We start from the raw sequence: 18208 nt of genomic DNA on the forward strand, positions 1-18208 counted from the left end.
ACCCTACCCACCTGCCACCCTACCTACTTGTCCACTTACCTCACCCAGCCTATCCACTTAGTTCACCCACCCAACCCATTCACTCATTCATTCATTCACCCATCCACTAACATTCACACCGAACTTTTAAACCTATTGTATGGCAGCTAGTGGCACAAAAAGGGAGCGTTTCCTGTCTCTCTCTCCCCCCCAACCCACCACCAGCCACGACACTACAGTGCTCTGACGGAGCTCTCCGAGGGATGCTGAACTCCACATTTTTGGAGAAGATGGGCTTGGAAGACTCAGCAAAAAATGCGGAGCAGCATCTAGGTGCGGAAAAGTTTGAGCAGAGCAGCAATTCAACGATGACTGCCTCTCCATGGAGGGTCTGCGCTGTGACGTTATTCACTTTGGTGGGAAGAAAAGAAAAACAGAATTTTTTTTAAACTGGTGAGAATCTATTAAATGTTGGCAGAGGGATTTGGGTATCCTTGTACATGAAACATAGAAAGATAACATGCAGGAACAACAAGTAATTAGGAAGACAAATGGTATATTGTCCTTTATTACAAGGGTGGGGGGTGGTTGGAGTATAAGAGTAAGGAAGTCTTGCTGCAATTGTAGAGGGCTTTGGCGAGACCATCCCTGGAATAACTGTGTACAGCTTTGGTCTCCATACTTAAGGAGAGATATATTTGCCTTCGAGGCCAGGACTGGGACTACAAACAGTCCCCAGATTTTAAGTCCTGGAGTCTAGGACCAGGTTAACTTTGGAGGGGAGGGGGGTCTCATCTCACGGCAGGAAAGGGAGGTGAGGCTTGAAAGGGGTCTTAATGGAGAGGTGCAGACCTTTTTTTGGGGGGTAGGGGTACCCAATGTGGAAAGGGGGCCCTTGAGGGTGACCTCCTTTCTTCCCGCCTGAGGCCTGAGCAAGGTGACCTGCTGGGCTTCCTCTTGCCTCTGAACTCCTCATACCAGCCTCAAAATTAAGGCAGGGCAGGAAATGGCCTTTGTTGGGCATTTAAGGGACTCATATGGAACAAGGGTGTCCTGCCCACATAAAATTCTGACAGATGTGGGGCAGGTGGGACAGCGGCAGGAAGGCCACCCAGGGAATTTTATAGGCACCTCCACCTGCAAACCCGCCAGCGAGGGACCATAAAATTCTGCTCCTAATCTCAGGATAAGGGATTAATCAACTTGGACAGAGGTGAGGAGGGTTTCGAACCTTTGGAATTCTGTACCTCAGAGAACTGTGGATACTCAGTTGTTGAGTACACCAAAAGCTGAATGATAGATTTTTGGACTCTAAGGGATTCATGAAATTTGGGGATAAGGCAGGAAAGTGGAGTGGAGATCGAGGATCAGCCATGACCTTATTAAACAGCCGAGCAGGTTCGAGGGGCCCTATGGCTTACTCAAGCTCCAATTTCTTATGTTCCCCCATAAGTCACATACTGACCTGATTTAACAAATATTGTCATTCCTTCATCTTTTTTGGGTCAAAATCCTAAAATTCCCTAGCTGACAGCATTGTGGCAGCACCTTTGGCATATGGATTACAATGATTCAAGAAGAAATCCTACCAGCAATTTCTTAAGGGCATCTAGGTATTCCAGTCCATGTCAATGACACTCTCAACCTGTGACTGAAATAAATATTATTCTAGCATTTTCTTTTTGAAGATGTACTTGTAACAAGGGTGACATTTTATAGCATACATTATGACACCTGGATGGTGTATGCGCAATCATAAGTTAAAACCTTTGTCACTTTACATGAATGGACCTTTATAACAGTGATTGTCAAATTCTTCAATGAACTATAACTAACCTTCATGAACATGCTGAATCCAGTTTTGAGAAGCTCTGTTAAGCCACCAGACATGTACTCAATATCCACAGTGTCAGGTCGATCTGGATGGAATATCTCCTCTAAAATTTGTTTCACCAAAGGCTTGTAAGTTGCCTACAAGAATGAAAGTGTTTAATTAAATTCTGTTTGCTTCCAGAAACTGGTGCATGGAAATAATTTGAATTAAATATATAACTTATTAAGTTGAGGCCAAAATTCATTTGGAGTATTTTCTCTCCATTCCCTTCTTTCTTAAGGCTCCCTTACAGCATCTCTGCCTGAGTGTGCAGACAGGTAATAGCCTCCCAGCATTCATGATCTCGCCACTCCCTATTTCTGTTGCCTCCGCCAGCCCTACAACTCTATGGGCATAATTTTGCCCTCGGATGGCGTGCGGGCTCCACCGGCTTGGCGGCGGGCGGACAGCTGACCCCTGCCACGGAAACGGGGCCCACCGCCATTTTGAGTGGGCGAGCTAATTAAGGCCCGCCCAGCGGCCTGCCCGACAGGAAGCGCTATGCGCGCGAAAGAGTGCACTGCTCCCTGAGGCAAAGTCCTGTCACACTAGATGGGACATGTTAATAATAAACACTTAAAATTTATTACATTTCTAAAAAACGGACATGAAACTTCATCCTACCAGTGGATGAAGTTTCATGAATAATCTGGAGCCCTCTGGGGTTCCTGGCTTGCCTGCCAGCCATAAGCTTGGATGGGCAGGTATTTAATTATCTTAACTAGCCTGTCAATGGCCTCAATTGGCCATTGACTGGTCAGCGGGTGGACAGCTGATTTCACTGTCAGCCCGCCTTCCTAAAAATTTAAGTGGCCCGGGATGACGTCGGGGATTCCTACCAATGTCATCCCGCATCATTCTCCCCTTGGCGAGCGGGGCCCTGCCCCCAAATCGCCGAGGGGAAAATCCTGGCCTATGAAAACTTTGGCCTCCAGTGCATCATTCCACCACTGCCCTCTAGGCTTTAAACTTGAAATTCCCTCCTACACTTCTCTGCCCCTTGCTCTCAGCCTTTCAAATCTGCTGCTTTGACCAAGTTATTACTCACTTCTGCTTTGGTTTGGTGTCAATTTTTGTCTGATTACGGTTCTGAGAAGTGTTTCCTCACATGAAAAGCACTATATAAAAGAAATACATTGTTGCTGATGTACACACTGCAGGTACAGTGCACTTCTGATGAAGGATGGATATTGAGTTTAGTTGCTGATTATTTAAAGGTAGGTGGCCATTTGTGGAGGTAAATATTGTTGCAGCTTGTCAGGGCTTCGTTTACATGTTTCCTAGCTTTGTTCAACTCTGTTTTGTTCTGTTCAAGTTTTGAAAATGCTTTGATTATGGTAAGCTTTCTGGTGAATTAGGAAACAATTAGTTCTTTTAGGTTTCACATAGCATTTCGTACTAAGAAAAAGAAAAAAGATTTTTTTCATAAAAATACCAGCAAAATTAATATCGTTGATGTCAGTGAATAAGTCGACCTTTGAAGCCTTGAAAAATGCTTCCAAAAACCAGGGTGGATCTAAACACAAGTATAAAAGTGAACAGCTGATCTGGGTGTGGGTGGTCCATCCAGTTTCACACCGCTTCTCCTGGTGAGGGTTGTGGAGACAGTAAGCTGAACAGAGTCAACCAGATCCCTTTCCTAAGCCACAGATTCCAGCTCCTCCTGGGGGATTCCCAGGCGTTCCCAGACCAGTCAAGAGATGTAATACCTCCAGCATCTCCTGGGTCAGCCTCGAGGTCTCTGCCTGGAGACAAGATGCACCCTTGGTGGAGTTCAACACCCACCTTGAAGGAATTCGACTTAACGTCGAGAATGCGGACACAACTCTTGCTCCATGATCAGAGGGACCTGACAGCACGCAGAGGCGGCGCTGGCACCTCACATTCCTGAGGCAGCTCCCATAAAATATCCCGAGGAACACGGTCATATGCCGTCTCTAGGTCTACAAAACAGAGGTAGATTGGATTAGCAAACTCCCATGAGCCCTCAAGTATCCATGAAAGGGCAAACAGCTAGATGGTGGTCACCATTTTGAAATACTCTCAGCATCTGATGCTAGGAGCGTGTGTGTGTTAAATTCCTGTGCATCTTCCCAATACAGCCTATATCACCTGCTTGATTTCTTATGTAAGGTACCAGTAAGTAAAACCTTCATTTGTGGAGTGAAAAATTGAGGTTGACTACTTTTTAAAACATTCATTCACAGGGTGTGGGCTTCACTAGCTGGGCTAGCATTTATTGCCCATCCCTAGTTGCCCTTGAGAAGGTGATGGTGAGCTGCCTTCTTGAACTGCTGCAGTCTATGTGGTGTAGGTACACTCACAATACTGTTAGGAAGCGAGTTCCAGGATTTTGACCCAGCGACAGTGAAGGAACGACAATATATTTCCAAGTCAGGATGGTGAGTGACTTGGGGGGAAACTTCCAGGTGGCGGTGTTCCCATCTTTCTGCTGCCCTTGTCCTTCTAGATGGTAGTGGTCGTGGGTTTGTAAGATGCTGTCCAAGGAGCCTTGGTGAATTCCTGAAATGTATCTTGTAGATGGTACACACTGATGCTACTGTGCGTCGGTGTTGGAGGGAGTGAATGTTTGTGGATGTGGTGTCAAACAAGCGGGCTGCTTTGTCCTGGATGGTGTCAAGCTTCTTGAGTGTTGTGGGAGCTGCACTCATTCAGGCAAGTGGGGAGTATTCCATCACACTCCTGACTTGTGCCTTGTAGATGGTGGACAGGCTTTGGGGAGTCAGGAGCTGAGTTACTCGTCACATGATTCCTAGCCTCAGACCTGCTCTTGTAGCCACAATATTTATATGGCTAGTCCAGTTCAGTTTCTGGTCAATGGTAATGCCCAGGATGTTGATAGTGAGGGTTTCAGTGAAGGTAATGCCATTGGACATCAAGGGGTGATGGCTGGATTTTCTCTTATTGGAGATGGTCATTGCCTGACACTTGTGTGGTGCGAATGTTACTTGCCACTTGTCAGACCAAGCCTGGATATTGTCCAGGTCTTGCTGCATTTGGACATGCACTGCTTCAGTATCTGAGGAGTCAGGAATGGTGCTGAACATTGTGCAATCATCAGTGAACATCCCCACTTCAAACCTTATGATGGAAGGAAGGTCATTGATGAAGCAGCTGAAGATGGTTGGGCCGAGGACCCTACCCTGAGGAACTCCTGCAGTGATGTCCTGGAGCTGAGATGACTGACCTCCAACAACCACAATCATCTTCCTTTGTGCTAGGTATGACTCCAACCAGAGGAGAGTTTTCCCCTTGATTTCCACTGACTCCAGTTTGCATGTACAGCATGTTGTGGCTGAAAAGGGAAGGCTGATTTATATGCTGAGCACATGCAAAAACATGAATTTTGGGGCTTGAAAAATGATGTTGTCTTATATGCTAAAATTTACAGTAATAGATTGGTATTAAAGCACATTGCAGAATTTTTAAGAAGCTTTTAAAGCTTCAGACCCTATAAGAACTCCATGGGGCAGAATTTTACCGTCGGCGAGCAGGGGGCGGGCCTGCTCGCCGACGCGTAAAATGACACGGGATGACGTCGGGTGGAACCCCTGATGTCACCCCGCCCCATTTAAATTTTCAGGAGGGTGGGGGCGCAGCAAAATCAGCTGCCAGCCCGCTGACCTGTCAATGGCCACTTGAGGCCATTGGCAGGATCAATTAACCAATTAAAGGACCTGCCCGTCCAACCTTAAGGTTCGCAGGTTGGCCAGGAGCCCCGGCGGCAACTGGAAAAAACATGAAATCTCATCCAATGAGGTTTCATGTAGGGTTTAAAAAATTGTAATAAAGTTCTGTAAATTATGCACATGTCCCAATTCATGTGACATTGTCATGTAAGGGAATTTTTTTTTTCTATTTTTAATATTTTTAAAAGTCCAGGCGATCTCCCTGAGGCTGCACCTAGCCTCAGGGAGATGAGTGCGCTCTTTTGTGCGCATGCGCGAAATAGCGCACTCTCAATTTTAGGGATTCCCCCCCGCCCGCCCAGGGAGCACATAGCACTTCCGGCGGACGTTACACTGGGCGGGCCTTAATTGGCCCACCCGCGTGAAATGGTGGTGCGGTCCCGATCGCTGGCGGTGATCGGCTTCCACGCCCGCCCGCGATTGGGTCAGGCCCGCCCACCCGACAAACGGGAAATTCTGTCCCATGACACATGTTCCATGGTGAGATTTTCCAGTCCCCTTCCCTAATAACTGAATTTTAAGAAATTACATTAAACTTCATTTGAATGCAATATAATTTTTAAAACTGCATTTATATAGTATTTTATCCTGTCCTAAGGAGACCCAATGGATAACTTTTAAGGTGCAATTAATGTTGTTAGATTAGCAAACTCGACAGCCAACTTGGAAAAATCAGGTTCCACTTACAGCAAGTGGATGGATGACCTGATCGTCTGTTTTTGGTTATGGTGGTTAAGGGAAGAATGCCATTTTGGATATTAGAGAATTCCCCATTTTAAATAGTGCTACAGAGTCCTTTACATAGAGCTCAGTAGAGCCTCAATTTAACATCTCAAGTCAGCAAAAGATAGCACCTCTAACAATGCAGTAATCCATCAGTACAGGATCATACGCTCAAGTCTATGATGGGACTTGAACCCACATACTTGTCACTCAGAAGCAGACTGCTACTGCCTGAGCTAAGCTGGAACTTTCTTCCTATTATAATATTTAGATGAAGCTTTTGTTCCTTTCCAGAACTGATTTAACCAATTCAGATTGGTTTAGGCTAATCATTTCTCACTTAGTGCTGAAGTAGAGCAGATCTGATGATGCATTATCTAAAACAGATTTTCTAGTCAATGTTCCAGTACTGCAACCTTAAATGATTGGAAAATATACCAAATAACCCAGGTCTGTCAAAAATTTTAAAATCTGGTTCCAATGATTGACAGCACAGGTGACAGAAAGTCTTAGCAGCATCAGAAAATGCAGTTATTTAAAAAAGGTAAAACTGCAGATACTGGAAACATCATAGCAACTGTTAAGGAAAAGTCAGGCTGTGACTTTTTTCATGTGCACCCTTCAGTAGATTAAGGAATAAGAGATAAATAAGCATTTATTAATTTATTTACGGCTTTTGGACAGACAGACCTGCCAGCCTGTGTGCCATTTAATTCTCTGATTTTACACAACAGGAAGTTAACCCATCTCAAATGGATCTTTCAGCTGCGCAAAGGAAAACACATCTCCCCCCCTCCACTTCTCTCCCCCCACCCAATCGACCCCCCCCCCACCTTAAACCAGCTTATATTTCACCCCTCTCCTTGGATTCACCCCGTTCTGCTGAAGGGTCATGAGGACTCGAAAGGTCAACTCTTTTCTTCTCCGCTGATGCTGCCAGACCTGCTGAGTTTTTCCAGGTAATTCTGTTTTTGTTTTGTTACTAATCCTTATTAATGACCTAGACATTGTACAGGGCACAATTTCAAAATTTGCAGATGACACAAAACTTGGATGTATTGTAATCTGTGAGAAGGCTAGCCTTCCAGAGGGTACAGACAGGCTGGTGGACACATGGCAGATGAAATGTAATGTAGAAAAGTGAGGTGATACAATTTGGTAGGAAGAATGAGGAGAATATAAAATAAAGGATCCAATTCCACTAGGCAGGTTGAGAAAGTGGTTAATAAGGCATATGGGATCCTGGGCTTTATAAATAGGGGCACAAAGTACAAAAGCAAGGAGGTTAAGACACTTGTTCGGTCTCAAACTTGTGTCCAACTTTGGGCACCACAATTTAGAAAGAATGTGAAGGCATTAAAGAGGGTGCAGAAAAACTTTACAAAAGAGTGGTCCCAGGGTGAAGGGCTTCAGTTATGTGGACAGATTGGAGAAAAAGGGGTTGTTCCCCACAGAAAAGAGAAGGTTGAGAAGAGATTTGAGAAAGGTGTTCAAAATTACGAGGGATCTGGACAGAGTAGATAAGGAGAAACTGTTCCCATGGGCAGAAGAATAGAGAACCAGAGGACATGAATTAAGCTTGAATGGCAAAAGAACCCGAGGTCATGAGGAAAATCATTTTTACACAGCGAGTGATTAGGATTTGGAATGCACTGCCTGTGAATGTGGTGTAGGCAGATTCAATCATCACTTTCAAAAGGGAATTGGATAATTATCTGAACAGGGGAAAAGGTGGGGGCACGGGACGAGCTGGGTTGCTCTTGCAGAGAGCTGGCATGGACACGACAAGGTGAACAGCCTCTTTCTATGATTCTGCTGAAAGGCCATCCAACTGAAATGCTAACTCTGTTTCCCTCTCCACAGATGCTGCCAGTTGTGCTGAACACTTCCAGCGTTTTCTGTGTTTAAGATAAAAGAATTCCGACTGTGCCTGGGAGCCTGTCTCTGGATGCGAAAAGAACAGAAAACCATTGCCACAGGGTAACTGAAGAGACTGGCAGTTTCCCCCCGAACTTTTAAATTCTGGGGCTGCAAGAGAGTAATCAATGACTGATCATTGAGGGAGGGGGAAGGGGATGAGGACAAGGGAACAATTTAAATTTAAAATCCCTCTCCACATACCACAGCAATACTGGATGCCAGTTACAAAGTCCTTGCCTTCATTGTTGCAATGGCAATAACGTTAGAAAATAGATTGCCTTTTATTCCTCAACATTACTGCACCATTTGAAAATGCCCCTCTCCCACCATTTAGGCAAGAGTCATATTCAAAGGTTGCCAGTATTTCGCCAGAAAATCCCAGTCATGATGGAATTGCTGCCCTGCCCACTTTTTTCCACCTCTGCCCAGGACAGGAAGACAGGGATTGGCCCTACTTGTTTACTGTATATTTAACATTTAAATATGGATGACACAAACAAATTTTAGAGTTTTGCTGACATTGCATTAACACTACTCCTGTAACAGGCACACTGTAATAATTAGATTAGGACACAGTTGCATGGCTTAAAAACACCACGCTGTTGCCAACACAAAAGAAAATTTATTTTTTTGCATCTGGGTTACAGCAAATGGGTATCCAGAGAATCTCCATATGAGAGATCAGTTTAAACAGACAACTTCACTCCAAAGTCTTACAAGGCTACGTAGAATAAAATATCCAGAAATCTTGAATTTTTTTTTAAAATTGCCTAAGGCAATAGAAGTTTAAAAAGATAATCTGGATTCTTTCATGGTGTTTTTGCAATTGTTGCTAACTAGCATTTGCTGTCTTTAAAACCCATTTGCTGTAATTTAAATTTAAGCATTGAAAAGGTCTCATAATAGGGAGTTTTAGGATTGTCACGTGAGAAATTCAACACTGTTGCATGTGCCATATTAAGTATTTAAGAAGAAGGCGATTTCATGCCGTGGGGCCAATTAAGGCCCGCCCAGCATGAAACGCGAGCGGCAATGTTTAGCACTGCCTGTGCGGGCGGAGGGAGGAGGGCGAGTGGGGTGAGCGTGCACTTCATAATCTCCCTGAGGCACAGAGCTGCTTCAGGGAGATCAATCAAGAGTTTAAAAAAAAATAAAGAAATTAAAAATGTTATAAAACATGTTTTATGACATTTTTAATTTCTTTATTTTGTGACTCTTCTCTTTATCATGTGACTCTCACATAAGCAGGAACATGTTATTAATTAAATTTTAAATTTTATTTTTATTTGCTTTAGGAAACCTCATCCCACCCATGGATGAGGTTTCCTAAAAAGTGCAAAGGCTGCTTGGCCTTTTTGCCTGCCCGCCAACCACAAGGCGTGCACCCACCAAACGAAATATCGCGTGACTGTGCGTTGATGTTGGGATGCTCACCTGATGTCAACACTCGTCATTTTATGCTCAAGCGGGTCGGACGCGCACCTGCTGAGCTAAAAATTTTGCCCCGTATTTAAAAGAAGTGAGGGGAAAGGAATCATTAATCTCCAACACTTGAGCCAACTGAAACTGTCAATGATTACTCTACCAGTGACATAACTACTTAATGCATAGTTGACAAATTGATGATGTTGCCGTTGACATTTGACATTGCTATGTAAATATTATAGCCATTCCTCCTGTTAAGGTTAATGATATCATTACAATTTGGTCTTGGGGGAGAATTTTCAGCATGTCGGGCTGGCTGTGTGGGAGCAGGCGAGGAGCTGATCGCTGCCTATGATTGGCTCTGCGCCGCTATTTTACATGGGCGGGCCAATTAAGGCCCGTCCAGCGTGAATCATGGCTCCCGAGAACAGCGGGAGGGGGCGGGACTCCAATGAGGGGACCTGGTGGCCTGTTTAAAAAGCGTGCAGGCAGCTTTCCAAAGGCTGTCAATGATGGCACACAGAAGGGTTCCCGAGAGCACTCTCAGAGATCAGGCCAGGCAGGAGGGAAGGTCGGTGGGGCATTGTGCCACTAGATTCTCAGATGAGTGCCTTGCTGCCCTCCTCAAGAAGGTGGCAGCACGGCACGAAATCATCGTGCCAAGGGACGGGAGGAAGAAGCCCCAGCATGACAAAACGTGCCTGGGAGGAGGTGGCAGAAATGGGCCAACGCACACGATGTGGTGCGATGCACCTGGGTTCAGTGCTGCAAGTGGTTCAATGACCTCTTGCGATCGGGGAGGTTGAGTACTGTGTTGGCATGGGTCACTTAGCACAGTAGGCCCCCCTGCCCCCCCCACCCCTGCCCCCCCCACCTCTGAATGTAGTTACTGCATTGAATCATTCACAGCACGTGGCCTTCACTGGGTGGGCCAGCAGTTATTGCCCAAGCCTGAGAGGGTGGTGCTGAGCTGCCTTCTGTATCTGCTGCATGTGGTGCAGGTACACCCACAGTACTGTTTTGGGGGCGAGCTCCAGGATCTGTACTAGGCACAGTGCTGGAACGCTAAAACATTTCAAAGTCAGGATGCTGAGTGACTGGGAGGGAAACTTGGAGGTGGCAGGGCAGCACCCATCTGCTGCCCTTGTCCTTCTAGGTGATAGCGCTCCTTGGTTTGGAAGGTGATACAGTGTTAAGTGTGATGGAGGCAGCACCTGGGCGAGGGCGTCAGCCCTGGCTGCTTGGAGTGAGTGTATGGTGGCTCCAGGGTTACGAATTGGATGAGCCCTGCAATGTTTTACTCAAGTGGGGGTGACAGGGCTTCAATGGCAATGCAGGTACAGGGTGGGCTAATCAATGCTCCTCTCTCCTTTCAGGAGAAGACAGCACACAATAATGCTGAACGGATGTGGACCAGTGGAGGGCAGGGCCAATTACTCAATCTCACCACATACAAGCTGGAGAGGCGCCATGTGCCCAGGTCTACCGGCAGCAGTGAGGTGGGGTGCCATTAGAAGGTAAGAGGGCCATTCACTGGGGTCACAATATCTGTCATTACAACCATTCCACTGTTGACTATTGAATTCAGCATCCAACATGGGTTTTCCATTGATTGTGGAAGGAGGAGCGCATCCTGATCTGGGCGCCAGGTATGCACATTAACAGTGTTACAACTTCAACTAATCAAATGTCCTTGCTGCAGTGCGCTCCCTGAATGGTCCAGGCATCAGAAGCGCATCTTAAGAAGGCCCATGGTTCTCTCTACCACAGCCCTTGTGGAGGCGTGGCTCCTTTTGTACCACTGCTCTTGGATGGAGGAGGGACATCATGAGTCATCTTCTGAGGGGATAGCCCTTGTCTCCCAGCAGCCATCCGTCCAGCCGGGCTGGAGTACTGAAGAGCCCCGGCATCTGGGAGTGTCACAGGATGTAAGCATCATGGGAGCTGCCTGGGTATCTTACACAGACTTGTAGAATCTGCATCCTGTGATCACACACTATCTGCACGTTCATGGAGTGGAAGCCCTTCCTGTTGACGAAGGCACCGGGCTCACCTGCTGTCGCCTTAATGGCCACATGTGTGCAGCCTATTGCACCCTGGACACAGGGGAAGCCAGCAATCACTGTGAAGCCTCTGGCTTGCTCCGCTTGGCTGGCCTCATCCCGGCAGTAGTGAATGAAAGTCAATGCACGCCTGAACAGAGTATTTGTCACCAACTTGACACAAGTGTGGACAGCTGACTGGGAGACTCCGCAAAGATCACCCACCGACCCCTGGAAAGAGCCAGAGGCATAGAAGGTGAGGGCTGCCGTGACCTTCAATGCCACTGGCATGGGGTGTCCACCCACACAGTTGGAGCTGATCTCAGGGCCTATCATCTAAAAAATAGAGGTCACTGTCTCTCTTGAGAGACGGAGCCTCCTTCGGCATTGCACCTCAGACATATTGAGGTAGCTGCTTCGCCGCCTGTAAACCCTAGCAGCAGGATAGTGGCGTCTTCTGGGGCCCCTTCTGCCTTGTCTTTCCTGTTGGCCCTGCACCCCTTGTGCCTGCGCCTGTCCTCCCACAGGTGGCTCCCCTGGAGGCTGAATATGGACTCCTGGCCTCACCCCTCTTCTGGCCCTCTCTTCCTCCTCAGAGGAGGTGCCTCCAGTGGAAAGCACAATTCCCATTCCCAGGGTAAGGGAAGGTTGCCTGAATCCTGCAAGGCCCCAAGAATGATAATGGCAAAATACTGCAGATGCTGGAAATCTGAAACAAAAACAAAAATGGAAAAACTCAGCAGGTCTGACAGTATCTGTGGAGAGAAAGACAGAGTTAACGTTTCAAATCTGTAAGACTGTTCTTCAGAGTTAAAGGGAAGTAAGAAATGTGGTGAAATATATACTGTTTAAGGGGGTGACAAGTGAAGCTGGATAAAAGACCAGCAATTGGTGAAGGCAAAGGAGAGATTGTGAAAGATGTCATAAACAAAAGGTCAAAGGGTTGTTAATGGTAGTTGTACTCGCTAAAGGAGGTGCTAATGGTGACATTGAGAGTGGAAAGCAGAATGTGATAATGGCAGGACCAGGGTAAGCACTCTGGGAAGTGACAGGTGGGAGTGGGCTGGGGGAAGGGGGCGGTGGTGAGAAAAAAGATGGAAAATGCTAAAAGCGGGGGATAAAACAATGAATAAAATGGAAATAAATTTAAAAAACAATAATAATGAAAGTAAGTGGGGAAAAATAAGATAAATAAATAAAAATTAAAAAATAAAAATGAATAAGAAAAAGGGGGGGATCAAAAAGGGGTGGGGATGGAGGAAAGAGCTCATGGTATGAAGTTGTTGAACTCAGTGTTAAGTCCGAAAGGCTATAAAGTGCCTAACCGGAAGATGAGGTGCTGTTCCTCCAGTTTGCATTGAGCTTCACTGGAACATTGCAGCAGGCCAAGGATGGACATGTGGGCATAAGAGCAAGGTGGTGTGTTGAAATGGCAAGCGACAGGGAGGTCTGGGTCATGCTTGCGGACAGACCGAAGGTGTTCTGTATAGCGGTCACCCAAGAATGATGTTACTCCAGAGTCCTGACCTGAACCCTGTTATTCCTATACAAGCAGCTCTGAAGAGATCTGAAGTTCTCCTGTTCAGACAAGCAAGTAGCAGTAAATTTAAAAAGTAAATGACTAACAAATAGCACCTGCGAGCCCACTCACCCTTTTATCCCGCCCGTGAATGAGGTTTTTAAAAATGTGGCCTATCCGCCTGTCTGGTGCGCCCATGTGACGCTCTAAAGATCACACAGGCTCTGAAAAATCTCAGTCTATTAATGCCTCAAGGGCCTTAGGTAGCCTGTTAATTAATAGCGAGCGCGCAGCAGAGTTTATAGCGCCTGCCCACCGAAATATCGCGATAGCGCGTGGTGATGTTGGAGCGTGCTCGACCTCACTGCACGCCATTTTACGCATCAGCGTGCTGGGCCTGCTCCCGCACACCGACTTCAAAATTCTGGCCTCGGAATTTGTTTCGTCCTGTGCATTAGTGGACACAAAGTAAAAGTACAAAATATATTTTATAAAATATAAAATAAACATAGATTTTCTTAAAACTGGTTGATATGCAGTTCCAAGATCAGCAAAGGAAGAGAGTGAGGATAAGACTGGAAGGGAGGAGAGGAGTGGGTGGACCAGGAGAAAAGAAGGTAGAGCTACAGGGGAAGGGGAGGAGGGCAGGTGAGTAATGGAAGGGGAGAAGGGAATGGAAGAGAGGGGATAGTGGGAAGGAAAAGGTAGAGAAATGGAGGTGGGGGGTGGGGGGAGAAGCAGGATGGAAGGGTGGTGGAGAATAGGAAGAAAAGGGGCAAGGAGAATAGGGAAAGAGCCAACCTCCAAAAATTTATTCAGGAGCGCTCATTGGCAACAGTGCCTTTCCACGCATGGGTATCAAACTAATTTTAATGAAAGGCCTCTAACTGGCAGGAATAAGAAGGTTTTGAATCACAGAACCTTTACAGTGCAGAGGAAGGCCGTTTGACCCATCAAGTCTGCACTGGCTCATTGAAAGAGCATTCTACCTAATCCCACTCCCCTGCCTTATTCCCGTAACCTTGCACATTCTCTCTTTTCAGATAACAATACAATTCCCTTTTGAATACCTCGATCGAACCTGCCTCCACCATCCTTTAAGGAAGTCCATTCCAGACTCCAACCACCCTCTGGGTGAAAAATTTTTTTCCTTATATCACTTCTACTACTTTTGCCCATTATTTTGAATCTGTGCCTTCTATTTCTTGATGTACTCTTGAGAGGGAACGGTTTCTCACCAATTACCCTGCCCATACCCCCCAGGGTCTTGAATACCTCTATCAAGAATCCTCTCAGCCTTCTTTTCTCCAAGGAAAGAGACCCAAGCTCTCCAATCTATCCTCATAGATACAGTTGTTTATACCTGGAAATTTTGGAATGCCAAGTAACTCAAAAAGCAGAGGAATGGGGCTAGCTGAGTAGCTCTTACAGAGGGCTGGCATAAACATGATGGGCCAAATGTCACCCCCACCCCTTATATTGTGCTGGAACCATTCTATGACTGAGTCGGAAGCAGGGATTCAATAATTTGTTGAATTATCGACCTTTGAATTTAAGAAATAGTGTAGGCAGGTGTAGAACAATTAATTAATTAATTAAACGAGTTCAACTATTTTCCTCTAGTTGTACATTATGGAGAGAGAAGTTGATGTAAGTGAGACAATGACAACTATCGCAAGAAGTCAAATGGTGAAGGCCACAGATAGAATTAGAGGTCTGCAAAAGTTTCAAGAGGAAGTGCCTGTGGGGATGTGACTATTTACCTCGGTCATACATTTCAGAGAAGCAAGGATGATTTCCATGCCTGCCAAAACAATCACTTCTGCTGCGCAAGATGCCAGGCTGGGCAAATCTGCAAGAGCCAAGTGTGACACTCTTGACATTGGAAATGCCTCAAACATCACATATAGCTGTAACAGGTACAACAGGCATTATAATGATATATTTATCTATAGGGGCTAGGGGCATAGCTACAGTGAAAGATTTCAATGCAAAATATGCCTAATGCATAGAAGGAAGCCAGCTGGCCCATCAAGACTGCGCTGACTCTTTTGAACAGTATTCCAATTAGTCCCACTCTCCCCATATCCTGTAATTTTTTTTCTCCTTTGAGTATTTATTCAATTCCTTTTTGAAGACTATTATTGAATCTGCATCCACCACCAGCAAATTCCAAATCCTAACCCAAATTTTTTTCCCATGCCACCTCTGGCTCTTCTGACAGTCATTGTGTTGTCAGACTGCTTGTCCAATATTTAGTTCTGGATGCACTGTTAACTTCCTCCAGCATTGGGAAGATCAAAGCCACAATTTTGTTATTCTCATTGCCAACTCCATTTCGATCCTAGCTACTCCCTCAAGATCAACCGCTGTTTGCAGCCTCAGTGTCCTGTTCTGAACTGAACTACCTTGAACTGAGCTTCTGACTCCAAAGCTCTCCACCAAAAACAGTCAAATTTACCTCCTTGTCTCTATCTTTACCTCAACATATCTGCCACTAAAACTCTCATCCATTTGTGACCTCCTGTCTTGACTATTGCAATATTCTCCTGCTGGACTCCCACCATTCATCCTCTGTAAACTTCAGGTCACTTAAAGCTATTTTGCCAAGTCCTACTCATCCACCATCCATGCCTTTGAAGTCCTTCATTGATTCCTGTTTCCCCAACTCCAGAAAAGTAAAATTCTTATTGTCATGTTCAAATCCTTCTGTGGTCTCATCGTTGCCAATTTTTATACTTCCTTTATCTATAATGAAAATACAAGAACATAAGAAATAGGAGCAGGAGTAGGCCATTCAGTTCTTCTCCACCATTCAATGAGATCATGGCTGATCTTCTATTTCAACACCATTTTCCTGCACTATCCTCATATCCCTTGATGTTTTTAATATGTAGAAATCTATCAACCTCAGTCTTGAACATACTCAATGACTGAGCCTCCACAGCCCTCTGGGGCAGAGAATTCCAAAGATTCAGGACCCTCTGAGTGAAGAAAATTTCTCCGTCCTAAATGGCCTGCCCCTTATTCTGAGACTGTGTACCCTGGTTCTAGATACTTCAGCAAAGGAAAACATCTTTCCTGCATCTACCCTATCGAGCCCTGTATGAATTTTGTATGTTTGCATGAGGTCACCTCTCATTCTTATAAACGCCAGAGAATAAAGATCCAGTCTATTTAATCTTTCCTCATAGGACAATCCCTCCATCCCAGGAAATAGTTTGGTGAACCTTTGTTGCACTCCCTCTATGGTAAGTATACCTTTCCTTAGATATGGAGACCAAAACTTCACTGAATACTTCAGGTGTGGCTCACCAAGGCTCTATAACTGCAGTAAGATATCTTTACTCCTATACTCAAATCCTCTTGTATTAAAAGCCAGCACACCATTTGCCTTCTTAATTGCCAAACAGATGGATTTATGGCAGTGTTTATGCTCCGCCGAGTCTCCTTCCACCCCACTCCTTCCTAACCCTATCTGTATATCCTTCTATTCCTTTCCCCCTCATATCTACTTGTATCGCTTTCCCTTAAACACATCCATGCTATTCAGCTCAACTTCTGCATTTGGTAGTGAATTCCACATTCCAACCATTCTCTGAGTAGACACAACTCCCTTGAATTTCTGGAGGGGGCCTTGAACCCATGACCTTCAGAGGCAAGTGTCCTCCCATTTAGCTACAGCTGACATTACGAGGAGTTAATGCTGAACTTATACAAGACTTTAGTTAAGACACAGCTGGAGAACTGCATGCAGTTTTAGGTACACCATTATAAGAAGGATAGAAAAACAATAGAAAATATGCAGCACAGAATCACAAAGATATTATCATGGAAGAGGGATTACAGTTCTAAAGGAAAACATTAGAAACATTTTCATTTGAATGGAGGTGGTCAAGGCATAACCTGATGGATGTTTTTCAAGAGTATGGAAGGTTATGATAAAATGCTAAAAGTTTATTTTTACTAGTTGCCAAGATAGTAACGAGGGGCACAATTACAAATTAATCACAAAAAGAATTAATGGAGAATCATTTCTGTGACTCTATGATCCACAAAAGAAATTAATGGGGAAGTTAGAAAAAAATGTCTTTGCACAGAAGGTGGTTGGAATGTGGAATTCTCTGCTAGGAACTGTTGAAATAGCTCATAAATTATTTTACAAGGAAATAAAATAGTAACTTGAAGAGTTGAATACTCGAGTACATGAGAAATGAGTATGTGATAGCCTAAGTAAAGAAAAACATTGTGGAAGGAAGGTTGTGACATAATGGCAATGTCACTGCCCTAGTAATCCAGACACAATGATGTAAGTGCTGAGCTGTTCAAATCCCAGAAGGAAACTTGAAACAACTGTCATAACTAATTTTGCAATTTGTATGTTTCGCATTGCAGGCTTTGAATTCAGCAGTAATAAGATCGCTGAGACTCAAGAGGTTTTTATAAAACTAACTTAAACATTTATTAACACAGGAAAGAACGTAAGCACATACATATGTCAACAAAATTACTACAACAATTCCCTAATTAATCTGACTCTTAGTTACACCTCCATTAAGTAAAATACATAGATTTAAACAGAACAAAAACAAAAATACCTGGAAAACTCAGCAGGTCTGACAGCATCTGCGGAGAGGGATACAGTTGACGTTTTCAGTTTCTTTAAACAAACTAGTATAGCTTGAATTCAAAGAGAGGGAGTGAAATATTACATCTAACCAGGTGAAGCTCAGAAACAGTGTGTTTGTTTATTTTTTCCAGGGATTACTAATAAAGTGAGTATTATGAAAGGGCTTTTTTATTAGAAGAGGTAAAGTTCAAAAGACATGGTTGAGGGCCCTGTCAACTAGGTTTGTCCTTTTGTCTATGACATCTTCGGCAGTCTCTTCTTGACCTCCACCTTTCACTGGCCCCCTATCGAGCTCTACCTGTCCCACCCCTCTCTACCAGCTTCTATTTCATCTCATTTCTATATGTTTTAGTTCTGATGAAGGGTCATACAGACTCGAAACATTAA

At 44.8% G+C, this 18208-nt stretch overlaps 1 protein-coding gene across 1 annotated transcript in view; it reads right to left on the bottom strand.

Annotated features, from left to right (window-relative positions):
• Positions 1–18208, bottom strand: part of scfd2 (sec1 family domain containing 2) — a 363585-nt gene that overhangs the window by 23610 nt on the left and 321767 nt on the right. Inside the window, exon 7 of the mRNA XM_041198895.1 lies at positions 1816–1950. Coding sequence (XP_041054829.1) covers positions 1816–1950 — 135 coding nt within the window. The remainder of the gene's footprint in view (positions 1–1815; positions 1951–18208) is intronic.

The sequence above is a fragment of the Carcharodon carcharias genome, chromosome 1 (genome assembly GCF_017639515.1).
Source record: "Carcharodon carcharias isolate sCarCar2 chromosome 1, sCarCar2.pri, whole genome shotgun sequence".
NCBI lineage: Eukaryota > Metazoa > Chordata > Chondrichthyes > Lamniformes > Lamnidae > Carcharodon > Carcharodon carcharias.